The sequence below is a fragment of the Tachysurus vachellii genome, chromosome 2, assembly GCF_030014155.1.
Source record: "Tachysurus vachellii isolate PV-2020 chromosome 2, HZAU_Pvac_v1, whole genome shotgun sequence".
Lineage (NCBI taxonomy): Eukaryota > Metazoa > Chordata > Actinopteri > Siluriformes > Bagridae > Tachysurus > Tachysurus vachellii.
This window is the reverse complement of record NC_083461.1, coordinates 32,046,991-32,072,383: the sequence shown is the minus strand read 5'-3', so window position 1 is coordinate 32,072,383 and position 25,393 is coordinate 32,046,991. Positions and strand designations below refer to the sequence as shown.

The 25,393-nt window shown below is 38.6% G+C and overlaps 2 protein-coding genes across 3 annotated transcripts; both read right to left on the bottom strand.

Annotated features, from left to right (window-relative positions):
• On the bottom strand, window positions 1-23,992 carry LOC132841775 (solute carrier family 12 member 6-like). 2 transcript variants are annotated; one of them, XM_060864296.1, is made up of 26 exons: window positions 23,837-23,992; window positions 22,271-23,163; window positions 19,423-19,514; window positions 17,169-17,297; window positions 15,923-16,069; window positions 15,715-15,769; window positions 15,193-15,323; window positions 14,553-14,794; window positions 13,447-13,730; window positions 12,334-12,501; window positions 12,113-12,211; window positions 11,942-11,999; window positions 11,394-11,568; window positions 11,137-11,255; window positions 8,930-9,028; window positions 8,679-8,798; window positions 8,135-8,239; window positions 7,882-8,050; window positions 6,677-6,872; window positions 4,073-4,242; window positions 3,848-3,979; window positions 3,219-3,326; window positions 2,876-2,989; window positions 2,513-2,745; window positions 1,512-1,645; window positions 1-1,056 (listed from the first exon to the last, which is right to left on the bottom strand). In XM_060864296.1, the coding sequence occupies exons 2-26, from the start codon at window positions 22,440-22,442 to the stop codon at window positions 965-967; spliced, it is 3,543 nt and encodes a 1,180-aa protein (XP_060720279.1). In that variant the 5' UTR covers window positions 22,443-23,163; window positions 23,837-23,992; the 3' UTR covers window positions 1-964. The 2 variants fall into 2 exon arrangements, with proteins under 2 accessions (XP_060720279.1, XP_060720280.1); XM_060864297.1 differs by lacking the exon at window positions 2,876-2,989.
• Window positions 23,993-24,088: 96 nt separating this feature from the next.
• On the bottom strand, window positions 24,089-25,326 carry nop10 (NOP10 ribonucleoprotein homolog (yeast)). The gene is made up of 2 exons (XM_060864298.1): window positions 25,104-25,326; window positions 24,089-24,402 (listed from the first exon to the last, which is right to left on the bottom strand). Exons 1-2 carry the CDS (start codon window positions 25,155-25,157, stop codon window positions 24,262-24,264), a joined length of 195 nt encoding a protein of 64 aa, XP_060720281.1. The 5' UTR covers window positions 25,158-25,326; the 3' UTR covers window positions 24,089-24,261.
• Between the last annotated feature and the right edge of the window lie 67 nt (window positions 25,327-25,393).

Here is a 25,393-nt window from a genome sequence, read left to right as displayed (position 1 = left end):
TCTCAACTTTTCGATCATTTATTTCAAAATTTTAATGCAATGTAAAAAAACAAAAACAAAAAACAAATAAGAAATAACATAAAAATTGGTCTTTGCATTGAATTTACAATCAAAGCACAGAGTGGAGCAAAGAGAAAACAGTGCCATCTCTAAACATTAAAAAAAAAAATACAATCTGCGAAAAGAATTATTTTTTTTTTTGTGTGTCTTAAAACATACTTCGAAAGCGCTGCTGGGGCAGTTGATCTGAAGACATAAAAAAAAAGAGCAAGGACCACAAATACAATCATTAAAATAGTGCAGGAATTTCAGTGGAAAAGCTGAAAGCACATTTTGGCTGTTCAAAGGAAATAAAAAACCAAAATTACGCGCATATTCCAAGAGAGGGATCGAACGCTTGCACATAAACACTAACATGCAAACACATTAATAAACACCACTAAAATAGCATGTGGAAACATTGACAAAATGTGCAACAATGCCTGCTTCTTATTGCTAGGGGAAAAAAAACGTTTTGAATTCTCTGCCCTTCGACGCTCAACTCTCATTAAACAAATAAAACAATCTTTAAGAATGTCTTAACAATAAACTGGAACACAGAAAATGGTTCTAACACTACCACACACAAACACACACACATTCGAGGTCCATCAAGTACAACAACCCCTGAGTCAATCCATGGAACACTCTCACTGTCCCACTGTGTGATGTGTGTGATGTACGTGTGTGTGAGAGTTTCTCATCAGTTGGTCCAACACTGCGCTTCTCTGCATGCTCATAACCATCATGTCATTCACATGGAAATGGTGACACTGGTGCTGGAGACCACAGGCTGATGTGGATGGTAGGTGGAGCTTAATAGAGTAAGCGGAGCAAGTTTGAGACACAGTTAGTGATGCATCATCCACAATGGGTTCTGCTTAACAGTTCCGTTAATCATCAGCTGAATGACGTTTACTGGCAATCAAGAATAAATAGTGATGACCTCACTTCCTCCACCCCTGACCAACAGGACGCGCTCCAGGCCTTCGGTCAGAACCTCCAAAAATTCCATATCTGTGTTTTTCAGTCAGGGAGAATCACAGCAAATAATTCAATTAAGTAAGACGTAATTAAAAATTGGGCGAATCTTCTGACCAATCAGAATAAAAAATTCAGAAGGTGACGATAAACACCACAATCATTCCCAAGGCCATAAAAAGAGCATTCTAAAAAGCATAAATTATTAATCTTTTTTTTTATATATATTATGCAATGATCAAATGAAATGAATGTATTTGTTTTATGAATGTAACCAATAGATATGACCAATAATAATCTGTAAAAAAATGTGCCAGAGATTTATTAGAATTTCCTTTTTATTGTTCAGACCGTTATTTTATGAGACAACAGAACTTTATTTCTACATTTACAGTAAAATGAAATATATTTACGCACTGCTCTATAGCTGTCTGCCATATGAAGACCTGTTAGAAGATGTGTATGTATAGATTTTATGAAAGAAAGGATACAGTTTTCGTCCCCCTCTGGGTTCCTGGGTGGTCCTGGCATGTTGAGTAGGACCAGCCGGGCATCGTGGGATTTATTTACGATGACCTCGTTGAGTTTGACGGCCGTGTGCATGCGCCGAACGTTGGAATGATCCCTGCAGGAGTGATACGATACGTTCTTATAAAACCAAACACGTGCAAAATGACTAATAAATGTCATTAAACAATACAAACAATATCGCTGTCATTATTGTCTCTCCTGAATTTTGTTAGTATGTCGACATAAATCAGTCTTCCTATAATTCCTATAATGCTTGATGAGACTGTAGCTTTCTCTACATCTTCCTCTCTCATGTACGCTCTTGCTCAACACTACCCACAGGATTTCGATAGCTTGTCAAAGCTCGATTCTCTGGTCACTGCATGATTTCCATGTGGATTTGGATATAGGTTTAGTAGCTCTAACCATGCCCCAGTTGTAACTTCTTGGCAGAGGCAGGCAGATGTGGAATAAATAAATGAGAGAAAATGTAGAAAGAAGATGTAGAGAGATTTAAGAGTTTTCAGATGAATAAATAGATCTATGGCAATATGTAGCTAGACAGATAAACAGACTGACATAGAGATGAATGCATAGATGGATAGCTTACTGGACATATGAATAGATGGATGAATAAATGGATGAAAGCTGGACACATGGATAATTAATAAATATTATAGTTGGGTATATGAATGCCTGGCTAGACAGGTAGTATTTATTACGCCCTTATCCAGAGCGACTTGCATTTTTATTTTATCTCATTTTTATACAACTGAGCAATTGAGGGTTAAGGGCCTTGCTCAGGGGACCAGCAGTGGCAGATTGGTGGACGTAGGAATTGAACTCACAACCTTCCGATTGGTAGCCCAACACCCTACCACATTGGTAGCCCAACACCCTACCACATACCACATGACTAGACGGATAGGGTGTAAATGGATAGATGGATGGATGAGTGGGTGTAAATGTGTGTAAAACTCACGGCCGGATACTGAGCATGTCTCTGAATCCCTCGGGTGTGCTGCAGCCGGAGGGAATGTGCGCTTGTGCACGCAGCTCCAGTGCTTTGTCTTTAGTCCAGGTCATGTGGACACGCCTATGGTCAATGGCTCCGCCCACTTTTTCTGTCCCTGCAGCTCCGTCGGTGTCGTCATCGTCATCGGAGCCAATGCTCGTCAAACGTAGCATCGAGTTCCTGTCCTTTACTAGCTGTGCCTACACACACACGCATGCACACACACAATCAGATATTGGTTTCAATATCACAAGCTTCATCCCCAACAATCCTTTCATGAGCCCTTTCTCCTCTTCTTCTTATGCCTGTCACTCACTCAGTTACACTCACTCTCTTTTTCTCTGTCTCACTCTCACTTTCACTCCCTCTGTCTTCTTTTATATTGCTTGTCTCTGCACTATGTTTGGGGCTGCAGTTGTTAGACTCCTCGTCACAAGATAACACCTAAAACACAAACTCTTGCTAAAAAAAACATTCCAGGAAACACACTTTACCTTCATGACAAATATAACCAAACAACAAGAGCTACATTTAAAGACTCGCTTAAAGACACACTTAAAGCCAACTCTTAATAAACACGGATGTCTAAATAAGTTTATAGGTTTTGTAATGCAAGATTCAGTATAATGCAACACTCACACGCACACGTATTCACTCGCTCGTTCACTCTCACCTCTCGGTCTCGATCGGATTTGGAAAGGCGCATCTGGCGGAGCATCTGAGATCGCTGTTCCATCATCAGAGTTCTCTCATACGTATACGCACTGATATCGCTGTCATGCTAAGAAAGAAAAAAAAGTAAAAAAAAGAGTACACAAAATGACGTAGTCACAAAATCAACTGATAATACTGACATGAAAATGGAATGAAATATTATAGTATGGAAAAGGACAGAAAAATCATTGAATGTATCATAAAAAATATTTATTTATTTATAAATAGCTTAAATTTTTTTTTTAAATATATAGCTTAAGATAAGAGAATTCTTACTATATAGTAATATGTTACAGTGATACCTCGAGATACAAGTGCATTGACAATTTTTTGAGATACGAGCTGTGATTCGACCAAATTTTTGCCTTATATGTATATATATATACATATACATATATATATATATATATATATATATATATATATATATATATATACACACACACATACACACACACACACACACATACATATATATATATATATATATATATATATATATATATATATATATATATATATAAAAATTATATATTTATATTAAATATTATATATTTATATATTTAAATAAATGAACTATTTCCATACCATCTCTACAACCTCGACTTCAGCCTCTATGCGCAGGTGGTAAAGGAAGGTGGCAAGGTCCTTTTTCATCTGAATGGAGTTATCCTCCATCTGAGCAACAGTGAAAATGCGCATCCCACATTTACGCCAAACCTAACACACACACAGACACAAACAAACACTTAACAGACTTGAACAAATCGAGCAAAATCCAATCCGGTTGAAATACAACGCCTTTCCTTTCACCTTGTGTTGCCGCAGTAGGAAGGGCAGGAGCATGAGCATGCCTCCGTCATGTACGATCCACCACACGTCGATATAACCTTCTGTATACGGCTCGCTATTCGTGGGAAACAGAGAGATGTTCTTGGGCACCAGTAGAGCGAGATGGGCTGCTGTTGTTAAACGCACAGTGTCTGTAAAGCACAGAACGAATATCAGATTCAGTGAAAGTATATCTAGGTAAAAAAAACCTAACAATTAGAAATAATATATTGCCTCCAGATAGGGGGCAGTGTTGTTTCAGAATTTATTTAAATGCAGGTTGATTTATTTAACCCTCCTATTGTCCTCCTATACAAATTAGGAGCGCCTTGTCCTTGTCTGTTTTGACTGCATATAAAAAATGAAGTATACATGATAGTCTTTTTTTTCCCCACCTTTTTAGTCAAACTTGTTTCCAACATATTAACATATATTTTGCAAAAAAATAAAAAATTCTATTTGGTATAATAAACCTTATTTATATACAAATATGCCTCATTTTTTAGTAAAAAAAAAAAGAAATTTTGCATTATTTTCACTATAGAGGCACAAAAGTTGATGCACAATTACAGGCTGGTATATTTCAAGGGCAGGAGATTGTTTTGAAACCATTTTGACCATTTTTAATGTCAGCAAATAATAAAACCTGTTTATTTCCAGGCCAAATTGACTTGAATGCTTATAAATCAAAAATTCTACAATTATTACCATCCTGTGTGTAATATCTATTTTACACGTCATCGCTGTCGGGCGGAAACCTTGTATGTCCAAATTTGGTCAATTTCATATTTGGTCATATTTTTTCACATATCGATGCTATTGGTCAGTCCCCACGTGGGTCTGTTATTTTTACAAGTTATTAACCAATCTAAAGTCTTGAAAATAGCTTGAGTGCAAATCTCATAACTCCATTGGACACTTCAACTGTCCACCTCTTCCTCACTCCGTGGGAGAGCTTCGCAGCATATTTCTCCTTATTAAGAGTTGCAACGAAACAACACGTCTTCTGAGGTAAATGTCTTCAAAACACTGAGCTCAAGGAAAAAAAAATCTTGACCCCCGCTAGTTCTGGTGCTCGTCTGAGGACAGGAATTTAGCGCAAGACAATCCACTGCAACGCGGACTAAACCCTGTGCACTGCAGATAAGGTACGGCATTTTTTTCATTTCCTGAAAAATAATGGTTTTGGAGATATGAGGATTCCGACAGCGACGACTTGTAATATCTATTTTGCCCACCTGATATCATCTGATCAACCAACAACAGGCTACACACACACACACACAAAAACATGGCATAATTTCATTTGAATAAAACTTTGTTTACCTCCCTATGTTTTTTTATTATACTTATAATAATTCATAATTTATGAACAATAAACCTTGCCATGTTTTGAGTAAAATAAGCAGAAATTATTAAATATTATTTTGGATAACCACTGATACATGTCAAACATTACTGTGTGTGGGTGTAAAGATTGTTGGTAGAAGAAGAAGAGAAGATATTGTCCCCAGCTGGACAAATGCATATAACAAGTGTGAAATATTTACAAATGATTGTTTTTGTTTTTTTGGAGGCCCAATGAATTGCAATGCCCAATGCTTGTGTGTGTGTCTGTGTGTGGGTGTGTAAAGCTTTACAAATATTTACAAATGAGTAGCTTTTGTTTCTGGAGGCCTAATGAATTGCTATGCCCAATATGTGTGTGTGTGTGTTTGTGTGTGTGCATGTGTGTGTATGAGTGTGTGTGTGTGCGCGTGTGTGTGTGAAATGTTTACAAATGCATAGCTTTTGTTTTGTCTGGAGGCCAACTGAATTGCAATGCCCAATGCTTTGAACAGTGTCTGACTGTGTGTGTGTGGCATCATTTCGGTAGATCATATTTTGCCCTCTGCTAGGCGAAGGCATATCAAAAGTGTGAAATATTTACAAATGTTTGGCTTTTTTTTCTTTTCTGGAGGCCTAATGAAATGCAATGCCCAATTTGTGTGTGTTTGTATGTGTGTATGTGTGGGGTGTGAGTGTGTGTTTTGGGTGCGTGTGTTAGTGGACATTTTATGTGTGCATTTTTTTGTCTGTATGTATGTTCATTGCGCTAAAAAGGGCAAAAGTGTGACCTATTGCCCCACTAAATGTGGTCGGGTCAAAATGACCCAAGCTGTTCCAAAACGCAAAATATATATTGTTTTGAAGAAATAGTTCAACGAAAATAGACAAAATTAATTTTGCTTGCAAAGTTCATAATTTGGAACAATCCTGCTAAATTTCAGGCAAATATGTGGAAGAAAACCCAAGTTATGACACATTAAAATCTTCCAGCCGGGTCAAAAAGACCCAGGGAAAATAGGAAGGTTAACTAGCTGCCTGTTACAAAGTAGCTAACGTGACGCCGTTGATTAATACGCCATTATGACAGTGCGCCTTATATTTTTATCTAATTTTTATACAACTAAGCAATTGAGGGTTAAGGGCCTTGCTCAGGGGCCCAGCAGTGGGAACCTGGTGGACATAGGAATCAAACTCACAACCTTCCGATTAGTAGCCCAACACCTTAACCACTAGGCTACCACATCCCTGTTCACTCACTGATGAACGTCTTCCAGCTTTGCGGGTCTTCGCTCTGTCTCCAGGCATGTGGCCATCCCATTACCACTGTGTTTGGCTGCATGCCGCCCAGGCCGCTTGACTGGATCATGTGACTGATGCCTTCACGTGGCTTTTGGGCCACGATGCACTGCACAAAGCCCTTCACCCGCTCTTTCTCCATCAGGTGCTTTAGTGTCTAAAAGAGAGATTAAAAAGGAAAAAAACAAAAAGCAAAAGCTACAGATTAACACACAGATTAAAATGCCTGGAAGTAGACAACATTTTCTCTATTACAAAATGAAGCAGATATTTTTTCATATAGTATTAATTATGTGAACCCACATAAAAATTCAGGCACACGTGTGAACTCATATCTTCTGACACGAAACCACAGCTACATAACAAACAAAAACTAAGCTGCTTGTTTTGCAGATAATAGAAAGGAAAGGGTCAAAAGTATTAATGCCACGCTGGTTAATATTTAAACACAGCAACTTTTTCCTACATTATGTTTTCATTGTTTTAAACTCATGGTATCTTAACTATGTAATCTAGTGAACCAGCATTAATGTATCCAATGATAGAGATTAAAGCACTTATGGACGTCGCTCTGGATAAGGGAGTCTGCCAAATGCTGTAAATGTAAATATAAATGTACATACAGATTCATGGCTTTATGGGTTGTTAGGTATTTGCATGACTGTTTTATTTTTACTAGCCAACAATTAACTAATTTTATTAGTCTTGTTAAATTCTGACAGCAAGCAATGTGTCAAAATGCACAGTGCACTAGACAGCCTAAAAAAATAAAATCAACTGAATCAAATCAATAAAAGTCCATTAAATGCAAAATTAAAATATAAATGTGTATATATATATATATATATATATATATATATATATATATATATATATATATATATATATATATATATAAAAAATAAATAAAATAAATGAATAAATTAAATAAATTATAAGAAATAAATTAATAAAAAAAAATATTATAATAAAAAATAATAAAAAATATTATTTTCCAGTACAGGACTTTTATTAAATCTATTACACATGGGTAATTTGATACAGATTGACGAATAAGTGATTGCTTGATGAGGAAACAGTATATATGCCTGAATTAAAGGAAATTTATAGAAATACTTGAACAGACAGAAAAACAGACATATAGGCGGAACCAAGGAAGGCAGAACCTGTTCAGCAGCGAGAGATTCTCCGTAAGAGTAAAGGAAGTTTCCGTTAAGGACGGTGCCCACGATGGTTAAACCTTTTCCTGCCTTCAGCTGGGAGGCAAATGTCAAAAGGCGTGGAGACTTAACGTGAGCGTCTTCATCTAGCTTTAGCAAAACCAGAAGCTGGGGCCTAAAAACACACACACACAAAATCATATTTTAGAACCAGAAAAAGATTCTCCTTATAGAGATCTGTAGTTAAGGGAGTATATACCTCCAGTTCTTGGTGTGTGGTGGCCCCTCCTCCAGCCTGAGCAGGGCAAAGCGAGCTGCACTCAGAGAGAGACCTCTAATACCATCTCCCCACTCTTTCTCTGCCCTGCACGCAAAAGCACACACACACACACACACATCACTGAATTTACAAAACAAAAATAAAATTAAAATGCGAGCTGGAAATAAAAATAAAACTATGACAAGATGATGTCATGACAAGGTTTTACAAACAAAACAGAAAAAAAGAGAATCAAAATGGAAAACCATTTAATGGCACTTATTTGACATGTTAAATAACACATCGTATTATGCGGTTCTAATTAATGAAGGAGTTTGTGGCTCTATCTGGTTTTGGAGACGTGTGATGATGTGTGATTTGCTTAAGAATATCGTAAATGTTATTCCTGTGAGCAAATTAAAAGACAATCTATTTTTTCCTCTTCTTTATTTTGTCTCTGTACTTCCCCCCACCCCCACCACGACCTCATCACTTGCCACATGCATGAACACAAGTCAGGATTCTGGTTCTCATGGCAACGTACCCGTTATACTCAATGTACTTATAAATCATGCCGGCAATCACCATGGCTGCGATTGCGTAGTACCACGATGAGATGAACATTAGAGCCAGGCAAATGACCATCCCCAAAAATGAGAGAATCCTGAAAGAGAGAAAAAGAAAGAGAGAGAGACCTTTGAAAAGGTCATATAGCTCAAACAGAATTTATTAAACAGGTACCATGTGGAGAGAGTGTGTGTGTGTGTGTGTGTGTGTAGATGCAGGCGTGTGTACCAATGATAATAGGAGAAACGAGGTCTCCAGTTGGGGGTCCTAAGCAAAGTCTGAAGAGCACACGCCAGATTCACGAACAGATAACACATCAGGAAAAACCTGCGGACAGAAAAATCGATTATGAGTTCAAATGTTAAACCATAAAACTGTTTGTGCATTGCAGGTTTTTGCAATATCAGTATTACAAATGCGAATATTGTGACGAGTAAGGAATGCGACATGACGGGGCATGCTGAAAACAAATGTAGATATACTGAGAAAGAACAAAGTCCTCTGTCCTGTAGGCTTTTCCTGTAGCACAAAATGTACGCTTTACCTTAAAGTAGTGGTACGGACTGAAACTGACGCTTTCATATGGGTTAAATGTCTTCATACATAAAACCTGACCAGAACAAAGTTTATAAATTCTTCCTTGTTAAATAACAAAAGGATTTTCCATCATTCAAGACGCAGTTAACTAGCTGTTTTTACAGTAATAGTAATATGTAAGAACAATTGTGTTACAGTTACTACTAGAGATGAGCCGGATACTCGGCTGAAACGAATATCCGGTACGGATAAAGCACTTCTGCCGATTACGAGTATTATACGAGCAATACGAGTCAATATCTGTGCTCGGATTGAATGAAAATCATCATTGGATAGCTGATTGTGTCAGCGTTCTGTGATAGGCTAGTCACAGCGTCCCTCCCATACACACATACAGCTTCAGCTTTTTACTTCGGGTTGTAACGTTAATAATACGTACTTACTAACCAGTAGAGTTCTGGTAAACGTGGGTTCGTTCAGACGTGGTGCTTGCTTGGTAGAATGCGACTCACATTGCATCTCTGCCTGTCGGAGATTTTTTTTCTTTTTTAAACCTTCAGCTGTCTCTAACCAGTAACCAGACACTGAGTGTCTGACACGTTTTTGCTGTTTTTCATTAAAACATAAAGGTAGTAAGCTAGTGTTATAAATATTACAAATTAATTATTAAGCTACACACACACACACACACACACACACTCACCTGGTGTGGAAATAAAAAAATAAAAAAGAAACAAAAAAAAAAAAAATAAAAAATCATACTGATCATAAAAAAATTAAAAGTTAAAAAGAAAGTTCTGTTGTTCATTACATTTTACTTCATAATTGCACTGCATTGTTTTGTTTTCATTGTTGCAAAACTTGTTCTGTAATATAGTGCGTTTGCTATCGTGATCAAAACAATTGATCTGAAGCTCAATCCTGATGCTGTCCTGTAAATACCGGTTAAAGCCCCGCCCATTTCAAGACAAGCTCCGCCTACTTTCGGGTTATGCCCCACCTACTCCGAGTACATTCATTCATTCATTCATCTTCTACCGCTTATCTGAACTACCTCGGGTCACGGGGAGCCTGTGCCTATCTCAGGCGTCATCGGGCATCAAGGCAGGATACACCCTGGACGGAGTGCCAACCCATCGCAGGGCACACACACACACTCATTCACTCACGCAATCACACACTTGGGACAATTTTCCAGAGATGCCAATCAACCTACCATGCATGTCTTTGGACCGGGGGAGGAAACCGGAGTACCCGGAGGAAACCCCCGAGGCACGGGGAGAACATGCAAACTCCACCCACACAAGGTGGAGGCGGGAATCGAACCCCGACCTACAGATACAGATAATTCATATGGTTAACAGATACAGATACAGATAATGCTGTACTCGCTCATCCCTAGTTACTACTACTGAAAAAGCTGCTGCTATAGAAACTCAATCATCTTTTGAATAATTAGATATGAAAATCCAGTAGTAATGTAATGTAATGTAATGTAATGATGAATGAATGAATGAATGAATCTGTGAATTTCTCACCAAGATGAATAAATTATACATCCATCTATCCACCCATCCATCTATCCAAGCATCCATCCACCCAACCAACCGTCCATCCATCCATCTAACAACACATCCAACCATCCATCCATCAACCCACCCAACCATACATCCATCCACCCACCCAACCACCCATCCATACATCCATCCATCCACCCACCCACCCATCCATCCATACATCCATCCATCCACCCACCCACCCATCCATCCATCCATCCATTCATCCAACCAACCAACCATCCTTTCAATCATCCATACATACAACCATCCATATACTGTTTTGCCCTTTCAAATGGTTTCTGATTTTCTGTGTGTATAAACACAGGCATTCAAACATACATAGATAGAATAGGAGCGACCAAGTCCAGTGAAGCGATGAGGATGCCCATTTCAGCAATGAAGGCGGTCAGCAGCAAAGCCCAGGTCGGCTCTCCATTAGCTTTTCCGTGACCAAACACCTGCAAAGAGAGCCATTAAGATCATGAATAAAATACCTACAGGGAGAACCTGTAATGGTGATCCATACATGATCCTCCAGGCTCAGAGAGGATTTTGGCTCACTTTATCACACCAACAGATTTACACACAGGACTTACCCTGAGGAAGGGGATGATGTTATCTTTAGCGATGGCCTGCAGCAATCTCGGCGCACCGGTCAGCGACTGAAGGCCTGCGCCGCACGTCGAGAAAAAAGATCCAATCACGATGACCCAAGGTGAAGGCCATGCAAGTGTTCCTACAACCAAGTTCCCTTTCACGGAGTCTCCAAACCTGCAGGAACAACATCATCATGAAATGAAATGACAGCTGTGGAAAGAGAGGGGTGAGTAAGGAAGGAGAGGAAATATGGAACAAATGGAAAGAAGGAAAGTAGAAAGACGAGTGAATGGGTGGAAAAATTGAAAACAAATTGAACTGAGAAACTAAACAAAACTAACAGGAGGGAACGATGGGTCTACTGTATGTATAGACAGGTAAGCAGCATTATACAAAAAAGAGACAAAAAGTTGTGGGAAAGAAAGTAAGAACTTAAATAATAATAGATGAAAATAAGGAAAGGATTAAATAATAAGAACCAGGAGGCTAGGAAGGAATAGAAAAATACATAAAACATTAAAAAAAAGGAAAAAGAAAGCAAGCACACTTGTCTCGGAGAAGCACTCCCTCCACGCAGCCTCCAAACAGTACCACGCAGCTCAGGTCTGTCACACTTACTCAGGAAAACGTTTTAATAAGACAAAAAAACAACAACTCAGCCACAAACTATTGTGCAAACCAGAGCGCGGGTGTGTGATTAAGTGCGTGGTTAGGATACAGACGAGAGAAGTCGTGAGGATGGCTAGAATAGTTCCAATGGGAATAGAGCGCTGGGCATCCTTCAGATCCCCTGAGCGATTTGAGCCTGCCATGATACCTGTAAAAGAGCGAGAGCGAGAGACAGAGAGAAAGAGAGAGAGAGATGGGAAGGGGAAAATATATACCTTTCAAAAGAATGATCCAATGTGGTCCTTTAAAGAGGATGAGAGAGCTAGGCACCTGTCACAGACGGGAAGAAGATTCCCACCAACAGTTTAAAGGACGTTGCGATGTCCACAAAGACGTATGGAAAGTGGTGGCTGGAGTCTGAGGAGGCCGAGCTGGGAGAGGGGTTTGGACCTCGTTCGAGAATATCTCCTTTACTGAGGTATGAACTCCAGATGTTCTCTGGAAGGAGAGGAGGATTGTTCATGTTACTGAATGGTTGCTTAACTTTGCCTGATTCATCGTGTATATCTGTGCTGTCTACATAGAGTATAGATTATATTTCCACTATCAGCTAGAGGAGGATGGAGAAAGCAAGAGTCATGTTTACTCATCAGGGATCAAATCAGACATCTGGATTTTCTATAAAACAACTTTGTGACAGCGTCCATCGTTATCGGCCCTAGACTAATAAAATTTATAGTTACTGAATAGGTGAGAATGGTTAGATATGGGTAAAAAGAAACTGATGGAAATTACATGAATTTATTCAGAGCCCTTTTCTATTCCTTTTTTATTCAAAGCCTGTTTTGCTTCTTTCAGGTGGCTACAAGTAAAAGATTTTTAAAAACACAACAAAAGGTTTGTGTGATGCAAAGCAGAGTTACTGAACAGTTTTATTCCACTTATACCAAGCAATTTGTGCATACAAACAATAGTGATTTATTAAAAAAAACATGCAATTTCTTTATCAGATTATTTTTGCATTTAATTTTGTGAAACATCTGTGAAATAAGTTAGTTCCCATTATCAACACTGCCACTGGAGACTAAATCCACAAACGTCCTCACACTAACAAAGTGGTAACTGAGTGGAAGGTTGTGAGTTTGAATCCCAGCTCCACAAAGCTGCCACTCCTGGGCCCCTGAGCAAGACCCTTAACCCTCAATTGCTAAGCTGTATAAATGAGATGAGTGTAAGTCACTTTGGATAAGTAATCCGTTTATTATTTGGCTTAAATTAAGTTGAGCGTCCCACAGCCAAGCCACAAGCCGATTTCCTATTACTACTAAAACAAGAACATTAAAAATAAACTTCTGGGTAAAAAGACAATCAGTGTTGCTGTCAAAGAAAATCAATCCACACTTTCAGTTAAAGACTTAACACAGTTGTGTGTAACACAGTTACCTGCAATAACTCCACTAGCGAGTCCCGGTATTCCCTCGATCTTCGAGACATTGTTGTGAGTGAAATACTCATCACACACTGCGTTCAGCGACGAGGAATTACAAAATCGTGACCAAAGATCTGTTGTCTTTTCCACCACTAATGGAGTAATAGGAGAGGTTTCTGTGTCATTGAGGCCTTCACCAATGCTGCTATTGATAATGGAATCGATCTGAATGGTTTTGACACACAGGTCGTCATGAAGCTCGTGTCGAGAGATGCTCCGGTTGCCCAGCATACACACACTGAGGACACATATGATGAACACATAGCAGAAATTACTTCTATGAACAACACTAACGTTTAATCAAAGCAGTTAAACACGAGACAGTATTTAAGATAAACAGCACTAAAACACTGCTTGGACTTTGTGTGTCATTTGCTTATAACCTTGTTATGAAAATCAAGTCTACAAACCCATACAGGACATGTATCTGGGAAGGAGAACAACTATCTGTGACCGTTGTCAGAATACACTGAAGAATGAAAGGTGAGTCTGGTGAGTTTTACTTCATCGTAACGTGCATCTTTGCTACGGGGTCTAGAGTTCAGTCCTGACCATGCGTTATTTTGGTTTTCCTCCAGGTTCAGGTTCCAAAACAATACCTATAGGTGCAGTGCTGACGCTCAGTTGCCCCTAGGTGTAGATGACTATGTGAATATGTGCGGCTAGTTTCCTGTAATCGACAGGAGCCACATCCAAGGTGTATCCCTGCTTCATTTCCTGCCGCATTTCCTAGTATAGGGTCCAGATTCACCGTCACACTCTCCGGTTACTTAACAAAGCACACCAAGCCTTCCAATATAGCTAGTCTGCTTTACTTTACTAGCAACCTAACATGAGCAAATAACTTAACCTAAGCTTGTACAAGTTAAATATGTAATAATGTATAATATAGAGTTAAATGACATGTCACATTTACATGAATTACAACTTATACAACTCAGATCCAAATGCAGTTTATAAGTTTAGTGGCTTATGTTTATGTTTTGAATGCTCATTATACTTCACTATCACATACATCCCATTACAAATGATCATCATATGCCTGTCAGCTGGCACTCACGGGAAGGAAGGTGGACTGAAGGCTGAGACCAGAGCTCCGGTATAGATGGAGAGGATAGAAATGATGACGCAAGCCAGAAACAATGACGCCAACTTGTTTACGTATTTGACTCCAATGAAGACCAGAAGTGACATCAGCAGCAAGAAAATGGAGCCGTAGACACGCATGTTGTTCAACATAGCTGACGCTTCGCCCTCAGGCTCAGGGGAGTAAAAGATGGCAGCTGATGGGACTATATACATCTGTAAGGGGTGAAGAGGAAGAAAAAGAGAGTGGCAAAATTATACTAGATAATAGCAGAAAGTAAGAGTCAGGTATATGATTAAAGGATGAATGTATTAGTTATGAGACGTGTGCCGATATTTGTTTCATGTCACAGTAGCTGGCGATTCTTTGATCATGGTTTACACGTAGACGCTTTCCGGATATTCTATATGAAATTAAATAGATTCATTACCTCAGGACTCAGTAAAAGTCCTACAGAAGTATGGAGGTAGTGTCTATATTTGGAACAGTACTGTGCTGTAAAAACTGATTATCGGCACATAGGATTCATTTGAAAATACTACATTGAGCAATAATCATGAATCTTCAGTTTGTTATTATGAAATAATGAGCAATGTAAGAAAGACACCCGCACCAGCAAGATCTCGATGGCTCCAAGGATGTACATGGACCCAGCAAAGGTGGTGCCGAGATAAAAACACAAACCAACTGCACCCCCAAACTCTGGGCCCAACGAACGTGAGATCATAAAATATGAACCCCCGGCTACAGGAAGAGAGAGACACAGAGAAAGACAGAGAGAAAGAATTTGTATATCTATGCTATTTTGTCTACTGTATTTCTACAAAAGTGTTATGATGTGCTGTTACAGTAAAAGTTAGAAAGTATTAGGTCAGCTAGATATTATTGCTGCTCTAAGAGATTCTTCTGGTTACAGAAATATTGGCTGGAAGTAATGTATGAACTAGAGCTTACAATCATCAATCTAAAACAGAGTTTATTGTGAAGCCAGATACATTTCTCTTAAGCTTAGATGCTAAATTTAAATGCTTATTACTACTTCATATTTACTACCCTGGACATCTAGGAACCTTGTATTGTTTCCAAAGGCCATAAACGTTCAAGGCTTTTATTCACAAGGGAGTGGCATACGTACCTGGTACCACTCCATTAGTGGCAATGGCACTCATTGAGATAGCAGTCAGCATGGTCTAAGAAAGAGAAGCATGAGAGAGATTAGACCAGGGACGTTAATAAGCAACTTGTGCTTTACTTTTGAGTACAGTGACAAATCAATTACCCAAATAACTCTTGCCACAAGAATTAGTAAGTAAGTTCGGTTATGGACTGTGGATTCAACTCACGCAGCAGCAGCAGATGAAGACGATACACAGCGCCTGCAGAACTCCGGCTGTGCCCACGACCCAAGTGAGCCGGAGGAAGAGGATGACGCCAAATATGTTTTGCAGGCAAGGCAGGTATACGCCCATGAACGTGCCCATCTGAGGAGACTGTGGGGTCATACAAATAAGAGACTTGACACCTATCTATGCTTAGCTAAAAGAGTTTTTTCCTTTTTAAACGGTGAAAACATTACATTATTAGAAAAATTATACAGTTATGTCGGTTAATGTAATCTAATAATGTTTGGTCAGCTGGTTAGCTAGTCAACTGCTTATATAAATTAGTTAAGTTTGTGGTCTTGTCAAACCTTCAGCAAGGCGCTAGCTGACATACAGTATGTGGCCTGAATCAGTTTCATCATCTCTATAGTCTGTGCATAACGCAAGATCCAGACATGATTTGCTTAGGTTGACATACAAGACCTGATATATAGAGATCTGATCCCTTACCTTAACCCTAATAAACACTTCTGGGATGAATTGGATGACTGACTGTGCACCAGTACTTCTCACTTGATATCAGTGTAAATTTTCACTGTATCATTTGGTGTTGAATGAACACAAAACACTACGTCCAAACTCCAAAATATCTATTTTCTCACAAGAGTGAGAGCCATAAATGGAGGCAACCCCATGATAATGGCCATGGGCACCGTTAGAATGGGTACATATGGGATTGATGGTCAGGTGTCCACAAACTTTGTGCCCTACATTGTACTTTGCCATTAGGCAGCTATGAGTAAAAAATAATTATAGCCCAGGCACAAAAGCTGCTTGCATCAGGCAGTTATTTACAGGCATTTTTAGTTTCTTAGGACCAGGCATAAGGGGTAGAGAGATAATATTCTGCTTGTTCCGTGTACACCAAACCAGTTGTCACTGTGATCGAACAATTTTAATTTCACCTGCCCATGAACCAGATCTATAGAATTACTTATGCATCGCAATCCTGAATCGATCCTGCGGCACTCAATGCAAGACACACTTCCTGCATACATTCATTCTAATAGAGCAGAAAGTGGCTCAACAGAAAGCTATATTAATTAATGTATTGATTAGCCAACTAACGTGTTATACATTTGGGTAAAATTATGTCAGCTTCCATATTAAGCTACCACCTGATCAGGACTGAAGGTATAGATCTGCGTCATTGTGTCATCTGTATAGTGTGTTTGTGCATGTAAATAAAGTGAACAAAATGTTATACCTTGCTAGGTTTGCGTTTCTCTCCAATGCTTTCAGCCTCTTCATGCTCACGAGCACCCTGTGTGATATTTGTGTAGTTGACCAGACGCGAGAGAAGAGAGGAAACCTTCGGTCGAGTGTCCATCTCTTCCTACAGAGAGAGAGAGAGAGAGAGAGAGAGAGAGATAGAGAGAGAGAGAGAGAGATTGAGAAGAATATCACTTTATTGCCTTGTCCTATACTTGAACTAAAGGTGGCTTAAACAGATAATATGTTGCTAAATACATCTAGCTAAATGTAGCTACACTTTGGCTCAGAGCCCAGAGCAACCAGTCATTCTCAATATAGCACTAGCTTAATGGCTGTTAAATGTAGCATAAACCACATTAGCGCCATAAAAAATAAACAAATCAATAACCACAAACTAATTAATTCTGTCAACTGTATGAATGGATTTTACAAGCAATTTGGAATTGGTCCAAAAATCAGAGTTCACAATAAAGCACTGTTTTTTCCCCACCCATAAACTTTGTGTATGCATGGAGTAAAACATCAAAAGTAGACTGTGTTTTACAGTTAAATCAATAAACACACAACAACATAGTACCTGGATCTGTAGCAGCACCATACAGATCCATTTGTTTTTTGTATTTAAATCCTACAGTGTGATTTTTTTTTGCACTTTATCTTTGTACTGAACCATTGAATAGTTGTCTTAGGTTAATAAATGAACTGTTTCACTAAATGATAAAGGACTATTAATCCAATTTAAAGGCTAGCATTAACTCTAAACTATATCAATGCCGTATTGCTTTTCAAAGTACACTCTTTATTATAGCCCTATTGTTTTCAGCAAGGAAGGAACAAATCATGACGGAGCATGCGATGAAGGGACATTGAATATTTTAATTTGCACATTTTTTTCCACTGTACTGTACATACAACTGTCTATATTATATATGTGTTCATGTCTTGTCTTGTCATTCTGTTTACAATGTGGAGCTTCTGTACTAGAACAAATTCCTCATATGTGAAAACATACTTGGCAATAAAGATCTTTCTGATTCTGATAATCATAGACAGAGAGTGTTGAGGCAGCCAAACACCAATAAGGGTTTATTCTACCACCTTGGTATTTTCCCCATAACAACCCAATCTTCTTCTTCTACTTGTCTTTTCGCGACCCATAACAGCAAATCATCTGTTTCCAACTCTATCCTCGTCATCCTCTATTCTCGCACCAATTAACCTCTCTAATGTCCTCTATTAATTAATGTCCTCTCTTAACATATCCATATATCTCCAATATCTTTCTACCAATATAACCAGCTTCCTCCTCTGTACATGTCCAAACCATCTCAATCTAGTCTCTCTGACCTTGTCCCCAAAACAGAAAACCTGAGCTGTCCCTCTTATGTGCTCGTTCCTAATCCTCCCCATCCTAGTCACTCCTAAAGAGAACCTCAACGTCCTTATTCCTGCTACCTCCATCTCTGTCTAATGTCTTTTTCTCACTGATACAGTCTCCAACACATACAGCAGATCTGCTCTCACTACTGTCTTTTACACCTTTCCTTTGATTCTTGCTGACACTCTTCTGTCACACACAACACTCCTGACACTTTTCTCCACCCACTCAAATCCACCTGCATTTGCCTCTTCATCTCTTTTCCACACTCTCCGTATCATGGACTGCTGACCCCAAATACTTAAACTCCTGCACCTTCTTGACTTCAGCCCCCTGTAACCTTACTGTTCTACTTCCCTCCCTCTCAGTCATACACATGTATTCTGTTTTACTACAACTGACTTTCATTCGTCTTCTTTCCAAAGCAGACCTTCACCTTTCCAACTGTTCCTCCACCTGCTCTCTACTCTCTCTACAGATCACAATGTCATCCACAAATATCATTGTCCAATTTAATTAAAAATTTAGCAAAATATGATAAATCAATTTCTCCATTCAGAAATCTTTAACATGGAGCGTTTACTGTATAGGTCCCTGTATGCATTTTTGCTATATAAATGATAATATTAGTTTATTAAAGTAATGGAAGCATAAATATAAACTACTGCCAGAGCCATATAACAATATGCGTCATGTCTTCTGACCAATTCGGATTGAAGAATTCAACAGCGATATGGTGTAAATTAAAATGAACTAATTTTTTAATTTATAGATGAAAATTTCAATTTCGTTTTTAGAAATATAGCTCTGGCTTGTGGATGGAGCCATTTGGAGCGTACAAAAATATGCCATCTGATGTGGAACATACCTCGAACAGCGCCAGGTTTCGGTCATAGAAATCATCATCATCGACGGTGTGACTGTTATTGATGTACACATTGGAGATCTTTGAATTTCCATCTGAGAGAAAGAACAGAAGCAGGACAAGGCCAAGAGACCCAAAGGAGAGATTATAAATGTGTGATGTAAAATAAACAAGATACAAGATTTCTCTGTGGGCCTACATTAAGGTACGTTTCTCAGTGTGTGTGTGAGATACTGCAGTAGCTGAATTGTCACATTTCAGTTTCATATGGCTCAGCGACGATTATTCTCACTTCCCTTTGCACGCACATCCTAATTGTCATTCCACAAGTACGTGCACAGGCATACCGAACAGCAAAATCTGTTTCCTCTGTGGCAACCACTTTTTTTTGTCTACTAATCATCAACTCGCACCTTGTACCTTTGTATGTGTGTATACACTCCTGTGCGGTTATGTAGGCAAACTCCAATATTTCTGAGTAAAAACACGTAGGTACGTGGCTATGTGAATAAAAAATAGGTCTGTCTCATTTTTATTTTTAAAAACATTCAGATTTTAATTACGCAAGAGGTTTCTTAAAGAAAGATCATCCTGTTTAGATACCTATTTCACCTTACATTATGATATGTCAGATATTCATTAGTTCTGTATTAAACGATTCCTTTTTGGTTAGCACTGATGACGGGTTGTGGACTCTAAAATTATAGTCCCAATAATATTTTGTGGTTTGTTAGTCTACATGTTTGCATATTAAGGCTTCACACTGAGATATGAGTACTACGATGGCTGAAACAATATATTTTAAGTTAAAAAAAAAAGGTAATTATGGGAAAGTGGTAGCTCAGTGGTTAGGGTGTTGGACTAATGTTGAATATAGAAGACTGGGAGTTTGAATACCAGGTACACCAAGCTAATGCTGCTGGGCCCTTGAGCAAGGCCCTTATCCCTCAATTATAAATGTAAGTGACTCTGGATAAGGGCGTCTGCCAAATGCTTTAAATTATATTATATATTTACATTAGAAATTATATTTTCCAACATATCAAGACACAATTATTCTTTTTTTTATGCCATTGCTCTAGTCAGCTCTTTGCTGCGTGCCAACTTCTATCTCTGCTATCACAAAACCTGCTGTGAAGTAAATGCTCTCTGATTACGGATACCGCATGCTTACAAACTAAATATCACCTTTCAAACAACTGAGGCAGACAAAAGGCTGGTAACCTTGAAAATGCGGCTTTTCTTATCTGTTTGGCTTTCTTTTAAAACCTCTATCCAGAATGGATAACATTTTCACATTGTAACGAGGATGCATGCTTAAAATGCCAAAAAATAAATAGTATACTTGTTATGTGTTGAGGAATAATTCTTTGTTAGCCATAAGCAAATGAAGTAGCACTAGTTATATAATCAATAAGATTACATACACCAGCAAGTACTGAAGTGAACAGCAAATTTATGCGAGTGAGCTAGAAACATTGAGAACATACACAGATAAGTTATTTAAATTTGCACTTATCAGTAACTAACAATAATAAATATAATACAAAGAGTACACAAGCTGTGAAAATAGCATCCCTCCTCTTCCTGTCCCTTCCATCTGTCTTTTCCCCACCATCAATTCTTTGTCGCATTCACAAATGATCTATTTTTGGAAACAACTAGAAATATTTGGTTGCGTGGGAACAACCCTGTGTTGTGCTAGTTCTGCTCTGACAAACATTTCTGAATTCGATGTCAGCTTTTTCCTCAAAGCTTCCCTTAAAGTCACTGCATGTTCTGTCTCGGCTGAATAAATATGATGAAATGTTTTTCGAAAGAAAAAATTCGCACAAATTATCATGGCTACAGGGATTCGGGTTTAAAAGCCGGTTACACCGTGTATTGCGCAAAAGTAAATGATAATGTGTTCCTGTGTATTGAAGCCAAATGATTTTTTATTACAGCTACGACCTATAAATTTGCTACTTATCATTTAAAAGCTTGGTATAGATCTCAATGTAAACACAGAGTTCACGTCGCAGTATGGTTCGTTTCTGATGAGCACTGATTAAACCTAATATAAATCATACAGCCTTTTCTAAATGGAACACAAACAAGGCGGTAGCTACTGCATGTTTCAAATTTTTTGAACTCTGTAAACACAAACTTCTCATCTCAGATTCATACACAAGTATCCTGAAACAACAATTAGACAAATGACCTGTTGTGTAAGCTTTGAACTGAAAATGGCTGAAGTAAAAGGACATTTATTTCACTGACTTTCACAGTTGCAGTCATGCTGCTGGTATTCCAGAGCTATCAAACTTCCTGAGTGAAGTTCTGAGTACAAGTTTGTTACAGTTATCACAGATAACTTCAGCAATTGCCGATCACTGCACTGATCGACATCGTTCTCGCCTAAACAGCAGAGCTAACAATTCTTTTGGATTCCTAGACCGATTTTATTGATGGAATTTGTGCGAGTGAGCTAGAAACATTGAGAAACATACACAGACAGATGCACAGGAAGATACACAGGTGGCTATGATATTCATGGGATTCGATCTCACAATCTCTGGAAGATGCGATTTTGTTTTCCACGGAATCTCTTCAACGTTCTATTGTTTTCACAAATTCTTCAGTTGCATGAATGCTTAATTGTGGTCAAACACCTCAATTTACAATAAAATAAAAGCCTTTATTCAAAATAACCCAAAAGTTTCATGACCACTTATTGAAGGTTAAAAACAAAACAAATATCCCATCTGATGACAGTGAATTTCCTAAATATTACCTCATTTTAATTTTTTTTTCTTTGCTTGCATACTGACAATTAACAATTTTTTTTATACAAATAACAATTCCTTACCCTGTTCATGGTGGCTTCGGTCCGGCGTGTCTTCGCTGTTGTTGACGCTCTCACGTGAGCCAAATCGGACTCGCCCGCTGGTGCGTGAGCCGGTGTCAGGCGATGCATCTGACAGACCTGGGACATCCTCAGCTTTGGTCGGTGTCACAGTGAAGCGCACTGAGGACGCCATGGTGTCCCGGGACTGCTGGGAATCCGCCAGAGTGACGGTTTGGACGGAAATCAATGACCTTTCGAACCTCAGCTAAAACTGGTCACATTGACAACAGAGACTGTGCAACACTTCGCCATTGAATCTTAGTTTGGTGTGTTCGGGCAAAGAAGGATTTTTTCCTCAGATGTATATCGTCAACATTGGTTAATCAGTCTCTAAAGCGATACAGTGGATTAGGTCTCAACACTTAAGGCTCTGACGAGATAGACGGAGTTAGATAACGTGTTTCTGGTATTAAAATGAATTATTAGTCGAGTGAGATTGTTTTCAGGAGGTAGGAATGCCTCAGAATCAGAATCAGATTCAAGTTTATTGGCCAAGTGTGTTACTCAAATAAACCGCTCCATACATTCACAAGGTGACAATTTGGGATTGGGAGGTGATATAATGTTTTGTAATGGAAAAATACGGGGTATGTTCCAAAAATGTTTTCGGTTGAAAGGTTAAAAAACAGGATACACATTTCTGTGCTAGTTTTTCTGTGTTAGTTCTGTGCTAGTGTCATTTTATGTCAAATGCTGTAATTCAGCCTGTAATTTTTTCTTCTTTTCACACAGTAACCGGTTATTAGTTTACTGGTGAGCTAAATCATCAGTTTGTTTTTTTTAATCTGAGGTAAATGTAAAAAAGGGAATTCTATGAAAATTAATAAAATCTGTAGGATGATGATGTGACAAAACTTTGTGTTTTTTTTGGACAGAAAGGAAAGAAAAAGGAAAGAAAGACAAGAAAATGGGAGAATTAGCACTGATGGACAATAAAAAAACATTTTGTGTTCGTGTTTGTTGATTTAAAGCGCTTCTCTGAGGTAAACCTGATCCTAAATCGTTCACACACATCAATACAGAATTCGGTTATTACAGTATTCGGTTATTACAGTGAAGCGGTTTAAACCGGTAAGCGCGCGTGCGCGTGGAGACTGACTGACTGATTAGCCGTGAAGCTAACACCTATTAAGCCAATTATCATTCCAGTTTCGACCAGTTTTTTCACTCCAGAGGAGGTGTAATTTAACCAGGTTGATTTAAGGGGTTATAATAAAAGCCTGGATGATTAATAACTCACCTTTATGAGGCATTTTTTTTACATTTTTTATTTAAAACATTACTATAATACCGAGGCGTGATTAGCACGCAGGCTAGCTTATAAACACCACCCAAAACAAACACGTCAGAATCCAAACTACAGTGCGTGTCAAAAGGACGGACGTTTCGGATTCGTTCGGCGTTAAATAAATAAGTAAATACAACACAAATTTCTTTGAGTAAATAAAGTGCCGCCGTGATTCGTTCTCTGACGTTAGCAAAACAGGTGACACCTTAACGTTTACACAAATAATTCGTGCCGTTTACCTTCACCGAGTGTTCAAGGAGGTCCCTGGAGGAGCTTTATAATAAATAAAAAAATAAAAACCGAGCTAAAGTAATAGCTCAACTGAAAAGCTCTCGCGCTTTAGTCATCAAGTCAAACCAGCGCCGTCTGACAGCGTGAACTCAGGCGCGCGCGCGCGCACCCGCGCCCCTCCCTCTCCCTCTCCTCACACAACCGCAATGCATGATGGATATCAGAGTCTTTAAACAAAACATCACACAGGAAGACACAGGTTCTTACAAGTCAATGCTTTTATTCGGCATCGGGGGTTTCGTCAAAAATAAATGATGGAAGGCAAAGATTAAAAGAAACAATTGTTAACGTTACGAACAGGATATAAGACTAATAATTGATTCTGTGCCATTTTACGTGCCCCAGCACACACACACACACACACACAGGAGTTTCACAGGACAGGTCGTGGCTGTTGGGTGAGCAGTAATCCGAAGCGTTTCTTCAAGGTCACTCTGTGTCTGGAGAACTTGTCATCAGGAGAGAAGCGAGCCGGGTGGGCAGAGCTGGTGGGTCGGCCCTCTGGATCACACTTCTGAAAGAAAAACAGTGTTGAATGCACAGGTTACAGAACTAGATGTATGTATGTATGTATGTATGTATGTATGTATGTATGTATGTGTGTATATATGTGTGTGTGTAAATATATATATATATGTGTACATATATATATATATATATATATATATATATATATATATATATATATATATATGTGTGTAAATATATATAATCTCGTGTGTATATACACAGTATATATACACAGTCTCCATCCATCTATTTCTATGCTGCTATAACAGTGTTCATCCCAGTATTTCTGCACACACAATATTGTTTGAACACAGTATTTACACTGGTCGGCGCTGTTTTTGTGTATTGTCTTTTGTATTGTCCTGTAATTTTTTTGTTTGCACTGTCTTTTGTCCTGCACCGTCTTCTCTTGTGTCCTGCACCGTCGTGTCTTTTGTCTCACACTGTTTGCACAGATGCACTTTGTGTCTAGGCCTATTTACTAAGACCTTAAAGCCCTGTCTTTGTTTTATGTAGCTTCATGGTCCTGGAGAAACATTGTCTCATTTCACTGTGTACTGCAACAGCTATATATGACTGAAATGACAATAAATGCTTCTTAACTTAATTTGATCTCCATATCTATCCCTATATATCTATCCATCCATCTCTCTCTCTCATATACGTATGTATATATACGAGACATGTACAGAAGATAAAGCTCACCTTCAGTGTGTAAACTCTCTCTCCGTTCTCGTTCAGGTAAAACTGCAGAAACATAGCGGCGGTTTAATTCAACCGATTCCTCCCGTTAAATATTTCGCGATTATTTAGCGTTCAGTTGTGTTTTGTTTGTTCTCTTTACGCCAATTCGACCAACTTCACAATAAAACTCCGTGAACACGTGTTTCTTCCACAATTTCAGAGACCGGACATCCGGTAACGTCACAGCTTACGCAGTGACTCGCGCCTGCTTGGAAACTGAGTTACACTCACTACATTTAAAAAGTGATGTG

Bases quoted from the DNA above. Each gene is read 5' to 3' on its own strand.
- LOC132841775 (XM_060864296.1), bottom strand. From the start codon at position 22,442: ATGGCGTCCTCAGTGCGCTTCACTGTGACACCGACCAAAGCTGAGGAT. The intron at 8,051-8,134 runs GTATATACTCCC...GTGTGTTTTTAG, and splicing joins CCACACACCAAGAACTGGAG to GCCCCAGCTTCTGGTTTTGC. The intron at 1,646-2,512 runs GTGAGTTTTACA...TCACTCCTGCAG, and splicing joins GACATGCTCAGTATCCGGCC to GGATCATTCCAACGTTCGGC.
- nop10 (XM_060864298.1), bottom strand. From the start codon at position 25,157: ATGTTTCTGCAGTTTTACCTGAACGAGAACGGAGAGAGAGTTTACACA. The intron at 24,403-25,103 runs GTGAGCTTTATC...TTTTTCTTTCAG, and splicing joins AGAGAGTTTACACACTGAAG to AAGTGTGATCCAGAGGGCCG.